This window comes from Alosa sapidissima, chromosome 12 (assembly GCF_018492685.1).
Source record: "Alosa sapidissima isolate fAloSap1 chromosome 12, fAloSap1.pri, whole genome shotgun sequence".
NCBI classification, from domain to species: Eukaryota; Metazoa; Chordata; class Actinopteri; order Clupeiformes; family Clupeidae; genus Alosa; species Alosa sapidissima.
Window position 1 is genome coordinate 16,161,094 of NC_055968.1, and position 20,574 is coordinate 16,181,667.

The 20,574-nt window shown below is 40.1% G+C and overlaps 1 protein-coding gene and 1 long non-coding RNA gene across 2 annotated transcripts in view; both read left to right on the forward strand.

Moving 5' to 3' along the window:
* Positions 1-815: 815 nt before the first annotated feature.
* LOC121677940 lies at positions 816-9,822 on the forward strand. The gene is made up of 3 exons (XR_006021111.1): positions 816-957; positions 4,501-4,506; positions 9,802-9,822. It is a non-coding gene; the product is annotated as an uncharacterized LOC121677940 (long non-coding RNA).
* A 10,019-nt stretch (positions 9,823-19,841) lies between these two features.
* slc1a7b (solute carrier family 1 member 7b) overlaps positions 19,842-20,574 on the forward strand; it is a 36,623-nt gene continuing 35,890 nt past the window's right edge. Inside the window, exon 1 of the mRNA XM_042057097.1 lies at positions 19,842-19,908. Coding sequence (XP_041913031.1) covers positions 19,842-19,908 — 67 coding nt within the window. The remainder of the gene's footprint in view (positions 19,909-20,574) is intronic.

Consider the following 20,574-nt stretch of genomic DNA (forward strand, 5'->3'; position numbering starts at 1 on the left):
AATTCACATTCCTAACTCTATAGAACCAAGACTTTAGCATATGTGGTGAAATTCTGAGCTATGCCCATAGACTTCAATGGAGCAGTCGCTGCCTCTGCTCTGCATAAAGGGGGATTTTGACCCCCCCCCTCGTGCGATCCGGGTTCCCGGAAGTGGCTCCTGATGAAATATCTTGCTCCGCCTTAACAATCTTTGACGACACTTCATTTTGTGTCGCATAGATGTCGCGCTGCCTCCCCACGTTCAGTCGTGTGTGGGCGTTTTGTGTAAAATGTCAGTTACTATCTCGGTGCTTGGGTGAATTAACATTTTGGCAGAACCTGACATGGTCAAGTAGGGATTGAAATGCAATTGTGAGACAATCGTTCACATTATCCATATGAATATTAAAATCACCCAATATAAGTATTTTTCCTGTTTGGGTAGTTAAAGTAGAAAGGAAATCAGAAAATTCCTCTAAGAATTCAGTGTAGGAGCCAGGGGGTCTGTACAATGTGACCACAGTTACAGGCTGATTAGTTTTCCAGTCTGGCGGTAAAAAATTGAGGACTAGAACTTCAAAAGATTTAAACTTGTGTGTGAGCTTGGGAGATGTGAGAAGACTAGATTGATAGATTGTAGCTACTCCACCTCCCCTGCCAGTGTGGCGTGGTACATGATAGCCAGGTTTCAGTAAGGCACATTACATCTATATGATTGTCAGTAATAATTTCATTAACCAAGGCAGTTTTATTTGACAGTGATCGAATATTAAGTAAAGCAAGTGTAAGTTGCATTTTTGGAGGAATTTGCTTAACCGAAAACGCTTTTTTTTTTGATTCCATGTTTCTACGACATTGTCATACAACCTTTAGCCATGTGGCTGTGTAATTTTCAGTTAGAACAAACATATTGGTGAAGAGAAAATCCACATTAAATCAATATTTGCCAGGGGTATCAATCATTTTGTTCTTAAAGGTACCCTGCCAAACAAAAACGTTTTTACTTGTATGCTATTTTTTTAAATATGTTTTGTGAAAATTAACAGCTACCTTCTTTGTCAGCTCTAGCCACTGAAAAGAAATAAGCGGAGAAATCCGGCTAATTGCAAAAGCTCTTCAGTTTGACGTGGAATTGATTGAGCTCATTACTATTCATGAGCTCGCCCAGTTGAGACCGTGCCCACAGAATATGTCTAGCACTGTGACAGTGAGTTGTCCTACATGCAAGGATGGCTGAATGTCAATGGGCTTGTGCGCTATGCACAAATATAACTTCAACAATGCATTTTGCCCAAGAACCCGACTTGAGGATGGCTTCAGTTTATTTTTTGGAACAATGTCACAGGCTTTGCAAAAAGGTTGCTGTTGAAGCCTGGAGCAGTACGCCATTGCGTCAGTCTACGACCAGTGTCCGGTCCGTAAGTAAAACGTCCTTGTCAACTCAAGGAAGTGTTATGTTATACAGGCTTAATGCACTCACTAGCCTAACAGGTTTATGCCCATTTGGACAATGTTAGCACTCGCTAGCCAAGCTAAATGCATGCCATGAAGCTAAAATTAGTTGATAACAGCTGTCCTGTTGAACCGACTAGCTGTTAGCCAATCAGAGTCAAGCAGCTTAGCTCGTTGAATATTGATGAGAACTGGCGCAAATCGAGCTGAGTCTTCCTGCAGGCTTTCTATACCACACCAGAATGACTTGAAACAAGGTAACCAAGGCATGTTTTCCACAACAAATGTTACAGAGTCCATGGTAGAACTTTAGACATTAGGCTACTACAAAGTAATGAAATATGTGTGGCAGGGCACCTTTAACTGTGTATGTGTATGTGGATCTGACTTGAACTTGAATACTGAAATGTGAATATTTTGGATACACATGCATGTATTTTGGAGGTGTTATGATTATTGCTAAATTTAATCAAAGCATTTTCCCAGAACGTTTATAATTATTAACAATTCTGCATTTGTACCTAATTCAGAAAAGAAATACCAAAAATCATTTGTTTAACATTGTATACCTTACACTGGTGGCACTGTACAAGACCACAAAGCCTTGTTAAGGTATTTTAGACCAATGGGCATCTTTATTAAAGGCTATTGGGATTTCTATCTAACAATTACAAGACATAGTTGTGTCCTACTGTACATGAACTGGTACAAACAGACCAATTAGGCCTATATTTGCCTATTACCAGCCCTTTGCTGTTGAAAGTTGAGAAGGTCTAATGAGGCTGCTAATGAGGTCCTAAGCAGCAGCGTTCATATTGTAGCATGTCCACAGGCTACAATAGTAATCATTAAATTACAGTGACTGGCTGACTTCAGGGTTTATTTATGTTGAGACTGCCTAGACTGGCAGTGATATTATCCATTTTATATGTACGCTTCTAAAACTTTACAAAGCAAGGTACTAACAAACAAAGACTTTCAATTTCAATCAAAGACAATCAGATATTACTTCAAAAACGTAAATGGCTTTTATTTACTATTACTCTTTGCTTTTGTTTATGTAAAGCTCATTGAATGACCCCTGTGTATAGTACTACAGAAGATGAAAGGGTCCCTTGCAGTCTACAGTTACAGCATCATATTCCAAAACAACTGTTGGCTACTGTAACTGTAACCTTGTGTATCGGAATCAAATTGATTCATGAAACAAGCGGCGATACCCAGCCCTATGGCATAGTATAGTAGAATAGTGTACGGTATAGTGCTGCCACCCCAACAGTACTGTTGCTACAGTGTTGTTATTGTTGTGGCCACTTGAAGCATGTTTGCTTTTGTTCATCCTTCAGTGTCGCTATCCCATGCAGCTTAAGACACCCCATGATCTCTGGGTCCCTATAACCCTATGACTTCATCCTCTTTGGCTTTGGGTTTTTCATGCCGTCGGCTGCCCATCCCCATATTTTTATGGGTCTTTAATCCTCGCATCAGGCCAGCCCTTTAAATACAGGGCTGTTCAATGTGATTGGTGTGGCCTTACCGAGTACAATCACGCCAGCTGTCACAGGCCCCCTGTTGGCCACTGTGTGGAAGTGCATGTTGATGAGAGGGGCGTACGGAGGATGCCTGGAAAGTGTCATGATCTCCTTAGTCCTGCGCAGAGAGAGGAAGAGAGAGTGACAGAGAGAGAGAGAGAGAGGACGGTGGTCAGCACACAACCGAAAAAGTGCTCTGCGGCCACATTAGGAGCAATCGGACCGTCGCCTTCTTGTGTACAGCGTTCTTTTTTCTACACCTGTCTTCCCTCTATTGATATATTTTTCTGGTGCACATCTTTGTTTTTTTGCATCTTTGTTCTTTTTTCCTCCACCTTGGATTTGTCTTTTTCACATATGGGGTATTGAGACGCCACTGGTTGGGGATTCGCGATGGCCGTGGCACTGGATGCCGTTTGGGTGCGGGTGAAGGGGGTGTGCAAGCAGAATGGGCTGCTTATCCTGTCTGTGATGGCCGTGATCATTGGATGCCTCCTTGGCTTCTTCCTGCGGTCAAAGCAGCTCTCCGAGCAGGTCAGTGGATCAGGGTACAACTCCCCAACTCTCCCTACCCCCCTGCTGGACACCTGTCTACCCCAACCTCCATCAATAAATCCACTAATGGTTGACCTGTACCTCTTTTGCAACACCCCACCCTAGCCCACCTCCCCACAGAAGAAGCAGTACCATAACCCCAGACCCCACGAGTGACACCCTGTCAACCCACATACTCCCACTGTGGTCCCCAGCTGTGTGCTGTCACCAATCCCACATTTCTTATGTGATTGTACTATTCATATTTATTTTGGTCATGTCCTGCTTAGGGCTTACAATGCATGTTACAGTGACAGTACAGCTCAAGCCAGCAGGAGACAGCTGCCATTTTTTTCTTTTGATGCTGCGTAAGACGCATTAATACAACAGCTCTATCAAGCTGCTCTCTATGTCCACACATAAGAGTTACCCACCTCACTATATTTGTATTTTTTATTTATATCTATATGTCTATATATATATATATATATATATATATATATATATAATTATTTTTTTAAAGGAGCACTTTCTCCTTTAAATTCACATTACTTACAAACCTATAATTGAACCTTTGAGTGGTTATGAAGCGCAGTTGCACGCCCTGATAGATGGTGAGGCTTTACAGCAAAAACTATTGTGTTGGGCGTCGGTACAGTAATCTCTTGCCCATGTTAAATCACATGCCATTCTATAATTAAAGGGATATAGATTCTTCTTGTTAATCATGACCTTAGTGTGGGCTGTGAACAGTGAATTTCCGTTTTGGTTGCCTGGGCAAATCTTCATATTCGGGAATATGCCTAAAAATAAAACGGCAGCCATTTGCTGCGACGCTGGAGGATTACCATCCAATCATACAAATGCTCTTAGTAATTGTACATTAAACAAGAGTGCCTCATATGTCGTAGCACGCTAACTGTGTCATGTTTTCTATTGAATTATTGAATTATAATAGCCCCAGTTGTACCTATGGGCTTGTAATTGGGTGTGGAGACAAGGTATATGTGTTCAGCGCTGTACAAGCAGATATGAAAATGTGGAAGAAGACAACCTTTTGGTTAACTCCTACTGGAAACGTGTGCTGAAGCATGTAATTGTTCTGTGTTATAATTCATTACTGACAAATTTTCAAGATTTTCATGCATGGACTACCAGACAGACCATGGTGGATTGTCACTCGTAAAAGTTACATTAGTACACAACATAACTGCTGTGTTTTTTTGTTGTGCCAGACCAAGCATGAGACTAATTTAATAAAGCGGGCTGATTGAAGTAGAGTTCTATCTCATCCCGCATCACACGTCCCATCTGCCACTCAATTTAGGCAAGTACAAGGTCAACTTTTATGGGTCAGGCGCAAGCACTGTCAGCAAGTTACTTTGATTTCATATTCTGAGCCTTTGCCTGTTTAATTCACAACTCCGCTCTCTGGAGCCTAGCTGAAAAGTTTTGCTAATGTACACACATTTATTTATTTATCAATTTGTTTGTTTATCCTTTTATACATTTATTTTCACTTTATTTATTTATGCTACCAGCAAAACAGTTGGGCAGCACCACCAATGGGAAGGCCAATCACTTATAAACCAGCCAGTGAACTTTAAGCTGAGCCTGTTATTCTTAAACAGAACAGATATGGTGGACTCCTGCGGCTGTGGCTGCCCCCCAAGTGCAGCCATTATTCATTTCTCCTTCTTTATGAGTGGTAGGAGCATTTTTATCCATTTTTCTGTATCTTTGACCTCCCCAGAAGGCTCATCCCCATTTAGATGAATGGAGATATCTTGCCTGGGGCTTGAGCTTTAAGTACACCACAAAGCTAACTATAAGCAATGCATTATTTAAGAAGTTATAAATATTACAAAAACATGAAAAATCATAGGCTGTGATACATAGTACATGTTTTAAGCCTCAGTGCCGTATTACATGTGAATGCCTCTGAAAGGAGAGTTATGTTTTTCAATTTCATATATTGATTAGTTTTCAATGAGAAGATGGTGTTAATAAATCATGTTTTCACAAGACAGGAACCAAAGTTCCAGCTTTCTATGGCAGATCCAATCCTGAAGAACATGCTCACGGAATACAAATGGGTGCCATAGATACATTTGCACTCCCCGAGCAAACGGGGAAATAGCACAATATTCCCTCCTCTGGTTGCCTCCCTTTGAGAGCCCCATGCCAAACAGGCATCAGCCGGACACTCAGTGGGCTGCCAGAACCACCTCGGGGGCTAAAACACCAAGCAGCCTTCTCTCACTGAGCACTGCTGTATCTGTATTCAGGTCTTGTAATACAGGTCCAGATTGATGCTGAATTTCAGATGACAGTTTTGGCAAATCAAAATTACCACGAAGACTGAATCTAATTTAGTTGACTGGTCCCAGGTGATGCCCTACAGTCCTGTGAGAAGTCTTGTTAGAAAGTCTGGCTCTGCAAATCTTCACATCCACAATAAGCATATGTGTGAGAGGTATCTAGACATGCACAAAGGCATAGCAACAGGCACTGGAGTTTGACAGGGAAATGAGGAGGGAGAGAGCTGCAGTGTCATGAGTGAGAGTGCTCTGCTTGAATGCCAACATGTGGACTGCTGTGACTGGCCACTAGGCTTAAGACGGATGTGCTGTGAGTATACTAGCCCAGTGGTTCTCAAATGGGGGTACGCATACCCCTGGGGGTACGTGAAGGAACTCCAGGGGGTACGTGAGATTTTAACCCTTAGAACCCGATTGTACTAGCCTATTAAGGATATGCTGTGAGTGTCTACTAGGCTATTAAGGATATGCTGTGAGTGTCTACTAGCCTATTAAGGATGCGCTGTGAGTGTCTACTAGACTATTACTCACACACTCACAGCTGACAGACTTCACACCTTTACTTTAACATGTGTTCATTCAGCAGATGCTTTACAAAGCACCTTACAAAATGTGGAACCACATTCAAGCTTCACTGCACAGACTACCTTAGGTAATAACAATAATGCGACTACAATAAATACCTGAGGATGAGATTGCGGAAGTTTAGATGCTAGTCAATGTGTGGTCAAAGGAGATGGTGGTAGATGGAAAAGGAGAAGGAAGAATAAAGAAGGGAAGGGCATGGAAAGTGCATAAGAGGTGTGCTGGCTAACATGACCTCACACCACACGTCTTTTTTGACTTTTTCTTTCTGTTAGATTTTTGTGTGTTAGGTAGAAATTCGATTGTGTGTTGTGTTTTGCAAAATGTTTTTTAGGAGATTAAAAACTGAGTCAAACAGTAAGAATCAGTGTATGGTTTTGGTGTAGGGTTATGTTGTTTGAAAGTTGGTGTGGGGTTATGAGTGGCTACTAGCTTATAGAGGATGTGACCTGAGAGGCCTAGAAAGGCTGTGAGAGATATTGAAGTGCATGAGTGTAAATGGATCCCTGTGGAACTATGAAGGATTTTGATGTCCCTGACCTTTATCTAAATCTCTGTGTCACTGTGATGTACTGAAGAAGATAAAGAAAAAAACTCTTTCCTGATTCACTCAGATTTCCCCGGCACTCAATATATTACAGTTTTTCTCGATTGCTTTTACCTGCTTAAGTAAATTAGAACCCACTTGGTCTTCATGACTACTTTCTTTGCACAGCAGAAGTCATCTCTTGCGAATGTGTTCACACATTTTCATTGGGTTCACACATTTCTCACACCCTTTTGCAAAACAGTTAACACAGGTGTCATTCCCATGCTAAACAAAAGGAAAACATCTTTTCACAGGTGGTATAGATTCCTTGCATAAGTCTGAATTTCTGATACACCTGTGTGAAACTCCTTTGCACAATTCTTCAATCAGCAATCATTCATTTTACATAAGAGATGTCTGTTCTGTGTTGCTATTTGCAAGTATGGATCTAATGCACATTTAGACAAAGTACTGTATTGCCTATTTGGTGGAGAAAACAGTACAAAAGGTCTTTACTGTATGTCTATTTCTATGAAAGTTGTAGTTCAATGACATTTACAGTATCTTGCTAGGTGTTTGCTGTATGTCTTACAGTACATGTCAATGACAGTTACATCTTGGGAGGAATGAATAATTTGTTTTTTTATTCAGTACATCTTGTCTTTTCAGAGTTTTTTTCTGATACCAGAAAAATGAGAAAGTAATGAAACAGACATAGCAAAAATTCTCATTTTGAGAACTAGATTTTGCATTTTGTTGCCCAGTGTGTAATGATTGATTAAAGCGTGTTTTTGACAACAAGTTGTAGTGTTTGAAGGCAAGATTAGCTTTTGCTGCATGTTTTAAGTGTTTTGAGAGAGTAACAGCCTTTTGCAAGCAAAATGTGTCATTTTGTCCAGAGTGCTTTTGTTCAGACACAGGTGTTAACTGTTTTGAGAATGTGATGTCAGAGTTGACACAGGTATCAAAACGATCGAGAAAAACTGTATTACTTACTTTGGAGGTTTCTTAGCACAGCTTCCCATGACTCATGACAGAATTCCCGAAACAATTTGTCAAATGAACAAAAAAATCACTACAAAATTGCTTATTGTCCTCACAATAGCACTTCAGTGGATGGTCAATACCCACAGGTTCTATTCACTGTTTTAATTGCTTCCCATAGGTAAGACTTTCATAATTTGTATTCAACACAAGCCTTGTGATACCTTCCAGCGTGAAGCACAAAGCACCAGCTGGCTTTTGTGCAAACACAGTTTTACCACAGTGAACTCAAGTTTGAGACAACAAACTTATCCCCCCCGTGCACTGAACCCCATTAATTCGCCAACTCTCTGATCAAAACATTTGTACAGACTGGGTAATAAAAACTCAGTTGCTTTCATCCTCCCTCTTCCCACATGTTTGTTGGTGAGAGAGAAAGAGTGAGTGAGAGAGAGAGATAGAGAGAGAGAGTGTGTGTGTGTGGGGGGGGGGAGAGAGAAGAGAGAGTGTGTGTGTGTGTGTTTGTGAGAGAGAGAGAGAGAGAGGAGGATGTATGGGCAGAGCATCATCAGAGGTGAATAGGTGATACAGATAATCATTGGTGGTCTGTTTGATCAGCAAGGAGAGTAGTAGAGAGGGAGAAAATTCTGAGGAAGATTGTTGAGTTGGAAGAAATCCAGATTTTCCATCTCATATGGTAAAGTCTTCATCATAGACTCCATAAGAGAAGAACCATGAATGATCATCTCAAGGACTGAGTTCCTTTAAAATACATCTCATGAGCAGCCTATTGTTCCACTAGATGGCAGAATGTAGGCAAATTATTTAGAAACCTAAAGACAGACACAGTGGTATTCAAACTGGGATCAGTGGGCCAAATCGTGTGTCCAGAGGAATCACAATCAGCAAAATATAGTAAGCTTTTCTCAAACCTAAGAAAACAGATGCAGGAGGAGGGAGCTTTAGCGCAGTGTAAGCGTCTCGTAGCGTCGGCGTCCCATAGCGCCGGCATCCCGGCGTCCCACCAACCGGCTCAGTGCTCACGGGGGACGCAGGTTTGAGTCCAGCTTGAGGTACTTTCCTGAATCCACTCCGCATCTTTTCCTTCACTCATTTCCTGTAATTTCTTCACTGTCATGTCAAATAAAGGCTAAAAGTCTCACAAAGTTCAAAAAGAGAAAATACAGGTCGCTGGACCATCAGAGAGGGTCTGAGGACGATGTGATTATAAACAAGGGCTCTCAACCAATGGGGATCCTTTCATTTCCCATCCCAGGTATAGCCAGACCCAGCAGGGGTGTGCAGCACCTCATAATGGGTGTGCTGGTTAACACATCCTCACACCACACGTCTTTCCTCACGCCAGCTCTTTGTCAGGGTAGCTCTGTACACAGGGTCTAAAACTCGAAAACCGTCATGCTGTTCGGCTTGTTATTGAGTCAGATGTATTTGATCCTCTCTTCTTATCCTAACCTAACCTCAAGTCAAGTGCCACCCAGTTCCTGTACTAACTCCACTTTAACCATCTCTGGCTGAGTGTTCTCTGCTTGCTCACCCCTTTGCAGAATAACAGGAAATGTGGAAAATGGAGGGGCATGTGAGAGGGGGCAAATCAAAGGAAGGATTGAGTGTTCTAGAAATAGGACATCCTCTCCCAAAGAAACGGTATCAGCTGATTGAGGAACATTTATTGACTTCCTGTTTTTACTTTCTGGAAGTTTCTCTGTTAAATGGTGTGCAACTTCCATCTCTGAATCAGTCTCAATTGTGAACATACATGTAGGATGCTGTGAGTGGCTGTAATCATCCATCGTCCAAGTTTTTGATACATACACACACACACACACGCACACAACCACACACACACACACACACACAGAGAGAGAGAGAAAGAGAGAGAGAGATACACACACACACACACAGAGAAAGAGAGAGAGATACACACACTCACACACAAAGTACGGGCTATTGCAGCTACAGCTTGGTCTCTGAAATTTTGGTAGAGTGCAGTTGTGATGGCTATAGAGTGATTTGTTTCAATCAATGAGCTTTCTTTGTTTTATTATGTCATACTTTGGTAAAGTGCAAATAATCATACAGTTTGGAAGATAATATTTAGATTGGGCTATTCATTAATTCAGATAATTGCAATAAAGTATTATAGACCACTGTGATATATTTATCACTCTTACCGATTATAAAAGATTATAAAAGTCTAGATACAGACACGGAGAGAGAGAATGAATATAAATGTGTTTCTGTAGGTCATTGTCAGTGGCATAAGGCAATGTGAAGTAGGTAGGGTCTGACTTTCCATTTGTAACCTGATCAATTCAGGTGGTCGTGGAAGAAAAGTAACATGTAACATTTCTAGTGTGTGTATAGTATATCCATGTATTCATTTCAATTACATTAAATGAACATTAGAAACATTGGGCTTGTATGTTGGTCAATATGCCATATAATATGTAGGCCTATCCTAGACTTCCAATGGATTTGGCCAGTTAGAATTCTATCTTGTTAATTCTAGCTCAGCTGCTGAGTCACACCAAATAATGATGGAGGCTTCATAATAGACATATAGCAACAGCCTTGTACATAATTTTGCCTATCCTACCAGGTCGAAATATAGCCTTGTAGTCTTGAGGTTCATCAGAATTTTTGTACTACTTTTAAATCATGGAAATTAGGTTTTTTTTCATACTGTGAATGTCATTGAATGATTCTTCTGAAGGATTTTACACAAAAGTAGTGGCATAGCAGTTTCTTTCAAATTCCGTACCATGTCGTTTCTCTTTCTATCCGGTACCATATCTCCAAATAGCCACTAATGATTTGACCCAATCCTCACAAGGTCAGAGACAGCCCTACAGCAGAGTGAGCTGGTGGTGTTTTGTGGCCTAGTGCTTATACCAAGCCATTCCTACTGAAATATTTGGCAGCATTATTTGAGTAAAATGATTGTAATCTTCCTGAAAGGTCTGACAGGTTTGATGGGCGTATTCGTTATATATTGAAAGACTCTCCCTTGCACACAAGACTGGCAGAACGTTGTATTATTTCTAGTTTAGTATTGTTTTATTTTTTGTAAATAACATTAGATTTCATTTGACATTATGTAGATAAAATGTGCCATTATTGTAGTCCTGTGTTAATAAGTCTAGTTATCCCCAGCTGTGGCGCAACTGGCTGGGGCACCTGCACCATGCACCGGCGACCCGGGTTTGATTCCCGCCCCGTGGTCCTTTCCGGATCCCACCCTTGCTCTCTCTCCCTGTCACTCTCCACTGTCCTATAATTAAAGGCATAAAAAGCCCCAAAAAATATACTTAAAAAAAAATAAGTCTAGTTAGCCACACATTAAAACTCTGTTGGATAGACATAGGCTCTACAGCTTGAAGTGTGACATTTGGCTGAATTTAAGTCATGGCAACATTCAGACATCCACTTGACTAGCCGCTTGGCAGCAGATGCTGTCCTATCCAGCCAGCTGCATCCTTTATGACACACACACACACACACAACACACACACACACACACACATACACATACACACACACACACTCACAGGCACACACAAACACATGCATGCATGCACAGAAACACATACACATGCTTGTAAACACACACATACACACGCACGCACAGGAACACATACACATGCTTGTAAACACACACACACACACACACACACACAGCCACACACACACACAAGTACTGATCCTGCTCTTAAACAGAAAACTAAGCTCTCTCTGACTAATGCAGGGCAGAAAAGCTCTTTAGCCGTTATTATCGGTCACTCCTCTCCCTGGCCCTCTTCCTCTCTCTGACTGCTGCTGTATCAGACTCTGCCGGATGTCTACATTCATCTCCCATCATATTTCCTCCTCCACACCTAGCACACCCTAAAAGCAGACCAAACCCCTGCTGCATGTTTTATTTTATTTTATTTTTTATTTTGTGTTGTTGAGACTGAATACGCATTGTGGTTCTTCTGTGTATCCAGTATTGTCATGCAGTGATCCAAATCATCTTTAGTTGACTTGATATAATATGAAAAACATTTTTGCTTTTGGTGTTGTCATAGTTGGGGTTCATTTGGAAATATATAATAATAATAATAATATGGCCTTGCTGTTTATAACAAAGCAATGCATTCTGGTATAGACGGACTTGAGTCGGAGTGTAAAAGTACTCTGAACTCGTTGGCTACTTCATCCAGCCGCATGGTTCTAATGACCAGACCAGGTCGTGTGCAAAGGAGAAAAAAAAGCCTGAAACATGTCTGCACCAGATTAAATGATTACAAAATTACTTCAAAGCGACTGCCAGTCATGCAAGGTCACAAAAACATGATGTGACATCCCCTGCAACACAGCATTTAGATAATATGATTTAGAGTCAAACATTTTTTGTATGTTGTTCTCCTAGTCATGTCGGAGTGTGTGTGTGTGTGCGTGTGTGTGTGTGTATGGGGGGGTGGTGTTGCAAGCCAAATCCAAGCATGGCAAATACATGCACTAAGCTGGTACTGTATGTAATTTTGGTATACCTGGCAATAGTTTAACTATTTAGCATCCCATAACAATTTACGTGACACTTTATCTAGTTTATTGAGGTATGGGGCCATTTGACAGGCTAAGTGCAAAGTCTAAAATCAAGCTAAATTTAATTTGATAACCATGTAAATCTATTTGCTAATTCAATACCATGAGGAACATCCTAAACACAAACATCTGTGGGTCATCTCAATATTCCAGCATGTCATGCGATAGCCTTAGTCCATGTGTGTGCCAGGCACCCTACCCATTACTAAATCTCGTCCTTTGAACTCCAAATGTCTCCAAATGTTGAGTTAATCATCTACGACGTCCATTGCTTAGAAGAGCAAAATGATTGGCTATTTCTTTTCTTGCCACGATCAATATTAGCAGTGACATCATTTTGAAGTAGTTATTGGCCTGTGCACCCTTGTGAAGTGAAGTAAACTACCCCTAGCATGGATTACTGCCCATCGTCTCCAGTGGCAGATTCCACTTCAGTGCCCAACCAAAGTGAAGGCTTAAAGTAAAGAAGCTTTCTAAAAGTTTTGTCAGAGAGCCAACCTCATCCTACCAGGACCCTAATGGAGGCCGAGAGAGAGTTTGAGACTGAGTTGGTCTGGAACGCAGAGTTAGGAGGAGGAGGGGCCAACAGTGTCAGGCGGACAGAGGATACTGGGTAGTGGGCGTGCTCAGTTAGAGTGACAGAGGTGGCGCAACAGTGGCCAGAGCAGCGTAAGGTCACCTGATCCACAAATGCATTTTGATTGATGCAGAGCTGAAAAGCAACCCCTGACAGTGTTCTGACAGCGACCCCTTTAATTTGCTTTGCAGAGTGATTACGTTCTTGCGCTAACATATATTTCACTTCTGTCAGTCAATGTCACTACTCATCATGTCTGGTGGCCTCTTACTCGAAATTTCCATCTAGATTATTAGACAATCTTAAGCGTGATGTAAAATTGCATGTCTGTCCATTTTTTTTAATGGCAGCCTGTGTCAGGTGATTTAACAATCTTTACATGTCATTGGAGTTCTCAAATTATGTAATGTTACTACGACCTGATACAATATTTGACATTGAAATGATATAATGATACATGCATACTTGTATTGTTTTATAGGCCTACATTACATTGTATGGTATCCCATCAATCCATATATGTATTCACATTACTTTCTTTACCACATAGCACAAGTTCATTGAGATCCACATCTTTGGTAAAAAAATATTAGAAAAACTAACAATTGTGTGTATGGTCTCATAAATTAGCATGTTTGGCTTAAGTTTTAAGCGACTATTGACCATGCAATGGCCAAGCCAACCCCATGTGTTCAGAGACTGCTATATCCTGCCCATGCCATATAATCACTGCTATTATGTTAGATGTGCACGTGACACTTTCACAGTTTCATTTTAAAGCAACTTCCTTAAAATCCTTTGCATAATTTAGTACAGTGTCCACATGTCAAAATCCTCAAGTTTTTTCTCTCATGTTATTTATATCAGGATCAACAGAAGAGTGTAGGCTATGCTACTGGGTTAACCCAGTTCTTATATCACAGCAGCACTGCCTTACAGTATGAATGCAGCTTCTCTGGATGTCATTTCATTATTTGTGCTTGCCTGTGTTTTTCTCCAAGGCCACTTGAAGAATGGTCTTATTTTAGTCAGAGTTTTTTTTTCTTCCGGATATTTTTTTTTCTTCAGTAATTTCGTGTCAACGAAAACTGGACACATAAACACACACACACAATTACCCCCCCACACACACACTCACAAGCGAAAACACACACAGAGAAGCACACATATACACAAAAGCCAACGCACACACATGCACATATTCATTTACATACAGTACACGAAAGTTGCAAGAGTAGGAGATGGAGACAAATTGACAAGCGTGATTTATTTTTGCGGAGAGAATGTGCAGGACTGAGCGGTGGTCATATTTTGTATCACTTTGTGGTACATCTTGTTGTTGTTGTTTTTGTGTGCTTTACAAGGCTGTATATATTTCACCGCACTAACTTGTTTCTCTTGTGCATGCTAAGTTAGGACATGCTTTCTCATTCTCATCGATATTGATAAGACACCTGGGGTTTCTTTACACTGCTTGCCAGTATGAGGTTAATAAACTTTGAAAGAGGCTGGCATTGTTGCTTCGAATTTTTTTGTTGATTTTTAAAAAAAAAAATATTTTGTTGTTTGGTAAAAAGCCTTAAAGTGAACCCTTTTGCAACATCCATGAAAACATTGTTCATTCAGACATAGTGACCAACAATATTTTACTTTAGTTGAAATTATATTGAGAGATATCTAATATTGTGAGTCTACATTTTTAACATGGATGATGCAAACAGTACCTGGTCACATTAATCTTTCCCTAGTAAACTTAAGTTAAAATGGGAAAGAATTGTTAATATTCAATATGACTATAATAAATCATGTCATACAGATATACCAAGGACTATTTGGTATTTCTAAAGGTCATAGCTTATTTAGCCTATACTAAAGTATTCAATGAAAATATATGTAAAAGTTCATTATTTAAAACAAACAAATCATTATTGATGAATTTAGTCCAGGTTTACATTACATTTCATTACCAGTTGTATAGGGTACAGTGCAAAAGTGTTTGTGCAGTACTAAAGCTATCAAAATGATTATGTACTGTATGCCACCCATCCCAGGAACTCTCTGTCCAGCTTGCTGAAATCAGGCAAACACTTTGGCAGTCTGAGGGTCAAACTGAAAGGCACAGGAGGATCTTCCTCTCTCAGGCCATTAGATGACTCCATGTGTGAACATGCCTACTATATCTCTTAAAATGTGGATCTTACTTTCTAAGATAATGATTTGGTCTCAAAGATTATGATTTATAATCTTAACATTTTTCTTTCCAAGCTGTTCTTTTCTTTGCAGTGCAGTTCTTCAACTCAGGACTTTAATATGTGGATTTTACTGTTTTTTTTTTTTCCAGCAAAAAAGTAGTTTGAAGGTTGTTGCCGTTTTTGCTGTGAGAATTTGTCCAAAGTTCTCCTCACTTCACACAGCTCAATGTAGCTCTTTTCTCTGGATTCTTGTGTTGCTTCCTGTATGTTCATCTGAGTTACACAGTAGACAGGCACTAGTGTTTTCACTTGATGATTGTTCTACCCTCCCCATCATTTGTGAGTCAGTTCAACATTCATTTTCAAGACACTGCTATTGAAACAAATTCTGATAAAAAGACAAAAAGCTATTTGTATCTGACCAAAGTCCGACCATTTTGAATAAAATAAGTGAAGTGTAATGTAATAACATTTATTTGATGCATTGTTGCTTTGTCTAGATTTTCTCTAGATCTCTCAAACCAGAGGTATTTTAGTCTACATTTTTAAAGTAATAACTAAGTTCTTTTTAGGCATAGAGTATGAGCAGTCTGCATTGTCATGGGCTGATGTGTCATGTAACCTGTAAAGTGTGGGCTAGTCATGGTGTAACAATTATATATGAAGGTATATTTGGTACAAAACTCATGAGCACTTGTGGCAAAAGATTTTGTACTACTAGCCAAAAGTCACAATCAGTAAAATACCTTCATAGTTGTAGCTTTGTTGCTTTGCATGTCTTAAAGAAGAAATCCGGTGATTTTTCTTGAACAACCTTTCAACCAATGAGAGTGACATCTGTCATTCCCTTTAAAAGCAAGCAGCGCAACTTCAAACAGCGCATCGGTATTTTGCCAGTCAGCGACGCATTTGAAGGAATCTGCTTGCATGGGCGACCGTATAGAACACAGGGATTTCACTAAACCTTGCTTTACTGAAACCTATTTGTGGCATGCATTCTGCACTCGCCTATTATTTGAACTTAAAGGCAAAGTGAAACTATCATCACCATGGTCTCATAGGCAAAACAGTTCTACACAGTTATTTACTTTCACTATTGATTGACAAGGGGTTACCTTTGTACAGTAAACGTAGCCTGAAAAAAGTAATCCTTTCCCCAATAATGCTGAAATGACTGAATAAAAATCCTAAGGCTATTTATCTTGACGTGATAAATTTATCTTGACGAGCTGGCGAGACACGCCGCTCCGTCTGGCATCATGTTTTTGTTTGTTTTTATGTAATGTTCGTAATTTTATGTAATGTCATGTTTATTTTTTGTATTGATTTGTCTAGTTAAATGTTTTCTCTCTTTATTTACGTTATTTTTGATAGTTTTCGTGTTATTCTCTTAGTCCTTTTTACTGCTTTCAAGTCGGCTGATGTTGTTAACGTCTGTCCATTGGGAGCTTGCTATGGTTAGCTTTTGCCCTGGGCCTCTTACATCCTTCCCATCCATCTGTGAGCCGGTGCTGCACTTCGCTGTCTGGTCGAGGGGATTTCTCGGGACAGCAGCTGGAGCTACTCTGCGAGAGATCTGCCGAGGCCGCCGTGCTGTTTCTGACCTGTGAGCTGCCATGCCAACTGCCTGGAGTCTGGATTGAGCAGACTAACGTTAACGTTAACGTTGAAGAACTCTGCATTACGGACCAACAAACTGTCGCTGTTATAAGTCCACCGAGTTGCTGATCTACAAGATCGCCCACGACTTTCAGACTGGTATGCTTCCAGTGGTCTCCAGACTAACAAGGCCTAACGTTCACGTTATCTCCAGACTGCCAGTGAGTGTAAAGAACTTTGTTGGCGTTGCATCGGTTGTGGAGACACAGCTGTGCGCAGTTTCACGCGAGTCATCATTGCCCTTGGACATTTTCAGCCGGTTGGAAATTGGACTAATTTTATTTTTATTTTTTATTTATTTTATTTATTAATTTGTTTGTTGTCTGTCTTGTATGTCTTGGTGTCACGGGTACGCTGGTGACTACGCCGCTCCGTCCGGCATCTTTTGCGTTTGTTATTTCTTAAATGTAGTTCTATGGTGTCACGGGTACGCTGGCGACTACGCCGCTCCGTCCGCTATTGACTTTGTTAGTCTATGTGTCAATGACAATGTCTTATATGTGGAGCGCTTTGGGTTGCACTCTGTGCATGTTAAATGCCCTATACAAATAAAACTGACTTGACTTGACTTGACTTGACTATCTTGCAGAGAAGTTGTTTGGGACTGAGACTTGCTAAGGGCTGCTTACATCTCGTGACAGTGCGTCTTTAGCTGTGCTTTACATGCGCCTTTCACTATAGGGTTTTCTTGGTCAGTGGCATCATGATTTTTTAGAGGGTGTAACTAAGATAGCAATTTTTGGATCATGCGCCAGACCACACCTTCTGCCACACCCCTGGGTGCAAAATAAAAGTGAAGCACATGGCACAAAATCCTAGCGTGGTCCTACCAGACACTCGTACATTTCATAATGTACAGAGAGTCTGGCCACTTTCCATTGCCAAGCGTTAACTTCCTTGAAGGCGAGTACTCTGTTGAAGTTTAAAACCATTGGATCTTCCCAGAGCCACTCTGGATCTGCCATAACCAATCCCTAACATTTGGTTGTGACGTATGTCATGCTCAAACTAGCAAACTAGCGCACGTCCTCAACGTCTGCCTCTGCCACCCCCTCTGTTCGCTGATTGGACAGGTAAAATTTGGCCTGAGAAAACCCGCGAATATACCGAAATCCCAGACGACGTACTGAAGGAAAATAAAAATTGAGTGCAAGTACGTAGCCAGACTTCCAAAATCCACCACTGGGTTTAAAATAAGAATAATCTTAGCGTCAGGCTTTGCGTCGCGTTTATGATCATCAAAATAGAGCCCTAAGTGTGACCGCCACTTTCTACTTTTGAATACGCGGTTACACTTTACTTGTCAGTATTGACATAAGACACTGTCATGAATGTGTCATAAACAAGTCATAAACGTTTATGACATAATGCTTCTGTTATTAGGTGACATTCGTTTTTTGTCATAACAAGGATTAGGGTTAGAAGTTAGGATTCAAGTGTCATGACAGTGTCATATGTTCATGACAGTATCATGTCACTCTTATGTCGATACTGTCAAGTAAAGTGTTACCGAATATGCTTTGGATGTGAACGCCACCTACTGTATACAGTGAAAAACAAAAACGCTGGATTTACTAGATTTTATCATGTACATCAGTTGCACATGAATGAAATGTCTAGAATTAGTCCAGCATTTCTCTTTCGGTTTGCAAAATTGATTCATGTTGTGATCCGATTCATGTTGTGTGTCCAATTTGATCAAGTAATTCCAATGAAATTGATTAGGCTTAGGCCTACATGAAATATTAATGTAATTTCAATGTGATCGTATTATACAGGTGGCATGTACTGAGAGTAGGCATTCAGATGAGTACTTAGTATTGCAATGTCAGTGTTAAAGGAAGATAACTTTGATATTTAAGACTTCAAGATGAAACATGCTTAATATGTTGTGCCACGGTATTCAGAAGCATTCATTAAAGTTAGAAACATATAACATGAAACCACTGATTTTTTGTACCTAAATAATAATAATAAAAAAGTATGGTTCATCTGAAATGGTTCATCTGAAAGCATAACATAAGATACAACTCCGCTCCAAATTCTACTCCTCTTTAAGAAAAAGAATTGCCAGCTGTGTGATTTTCTCAGTGTTTTCTCATTGCAAAGGCTCATTGGAACTCAATGAAATGGTGACACCAAGGCATCCCATGTGTTAATTTGCCTTATTGGTTCAGTACTAAGGTGCTTCACATTAATCTTACATGATACATTGTTGTGGCAAAATATGTCAGATCAACGTAATAACATTGTGTTTGAAAGAAAACATGAGTTTGTTTAATTTCATGTTTTGTGGTTTAGTAACTGTGACAAACCCTCTTTTCCTTTCCCCCCCCAGTATATACGCTTACCTTACGTGATGCAATTAGAAAAATAGGTTACTCAATTGGAATGATTATTTAAACACAATAAGGTTGCGTTTCATTCAAAACTAGACTGTTTTATGTAGTTGTAATATAATATGGTTTGATAAATTGGACAGCCCTGACTTTTTCTTTTTTACAGTGTAAGAGTTAACAAACGATCCCAATGAGTGATTGGGTTAGGGGTGAAAATAAGAAAAAGGCTTGGCTCTTGGATTCAGTGATTATGGCTTATCCAGTGGTTGAAGTCATGTGTTTAAGTGCAGCATGTCTACTTGCACCTCCTTTGGACAATAATGCATTGATTTAAAATTGCATCTTGAAATTCTCTCAGGGTCTTAGTTTAAAATGCTTTACATTATGAGGACTAGAAACTACGGGGAGGGGGGGGGGGGGGGTTAAATATAATGCAATCCCCTTTAGCCCCTCAACTGCACCACTACACAAAACATCTACATACAGTGTGAAGCATAGGGGATTTGTTGATGTGCTCTGCATTGTGCTTTCCTCAGTGTGTTAAAATGATGACAGAACAGATGCTGCTGCAGGTTTCCAATTACACCCTCGCAGACACAGAGGCAGGGCCCCATTGTAAAGGATTACTTGATGATACGTAGTTATTTCTGTCAGAATGGGGGCTCTTTTTTGGGTAACGTTAGAAGACGAGCCTCACAGACATATCTGTGAATAGAAACAGTAGACTCTGACTGAGGCATCAAACGAGATAAACATTTTGACTTCTCTAGTGAGAGTAATTATCGAGGCCTTTCAGTAAATCCTTTGTGTTTTAAAAGAGGGAGAAAAAGAGAATCGTTTTGCACTGGGCATGAGGTGAGGCTCAGCTTAGAGATCTAAAAAACACAGTTGATGTGAACAGGTAGGACTTTGTTGATTCCACAAACGGAATCAATTACAGTAAGGTATTGCTTATTAAGGTTTTCCCAAATTCTTTTATCCTTCTTTATCTAAATCTTCATGTTTTAACTTGCTGCTATGATCAGTGCTCATCACAAACCCGGCAGCAGACACCAATTCATGGATGGGCATTCTCTTTCTTTTTTGTTGTGATTTCCTCTCTATTTAGGATTTAAAAAACATCTTACAATTTATTTATTTTTTATTTATATTTATTTTTAAAGGACCGTCTTAGTATGAAAAGGTAACCACAAAAATAGACAAAAGTTAACAAATTATGCTTGTAGTGGTATTTGTTAGTGGTATAGAAATAGCAATTTCTCTTTACTTTACTCTGTGCCC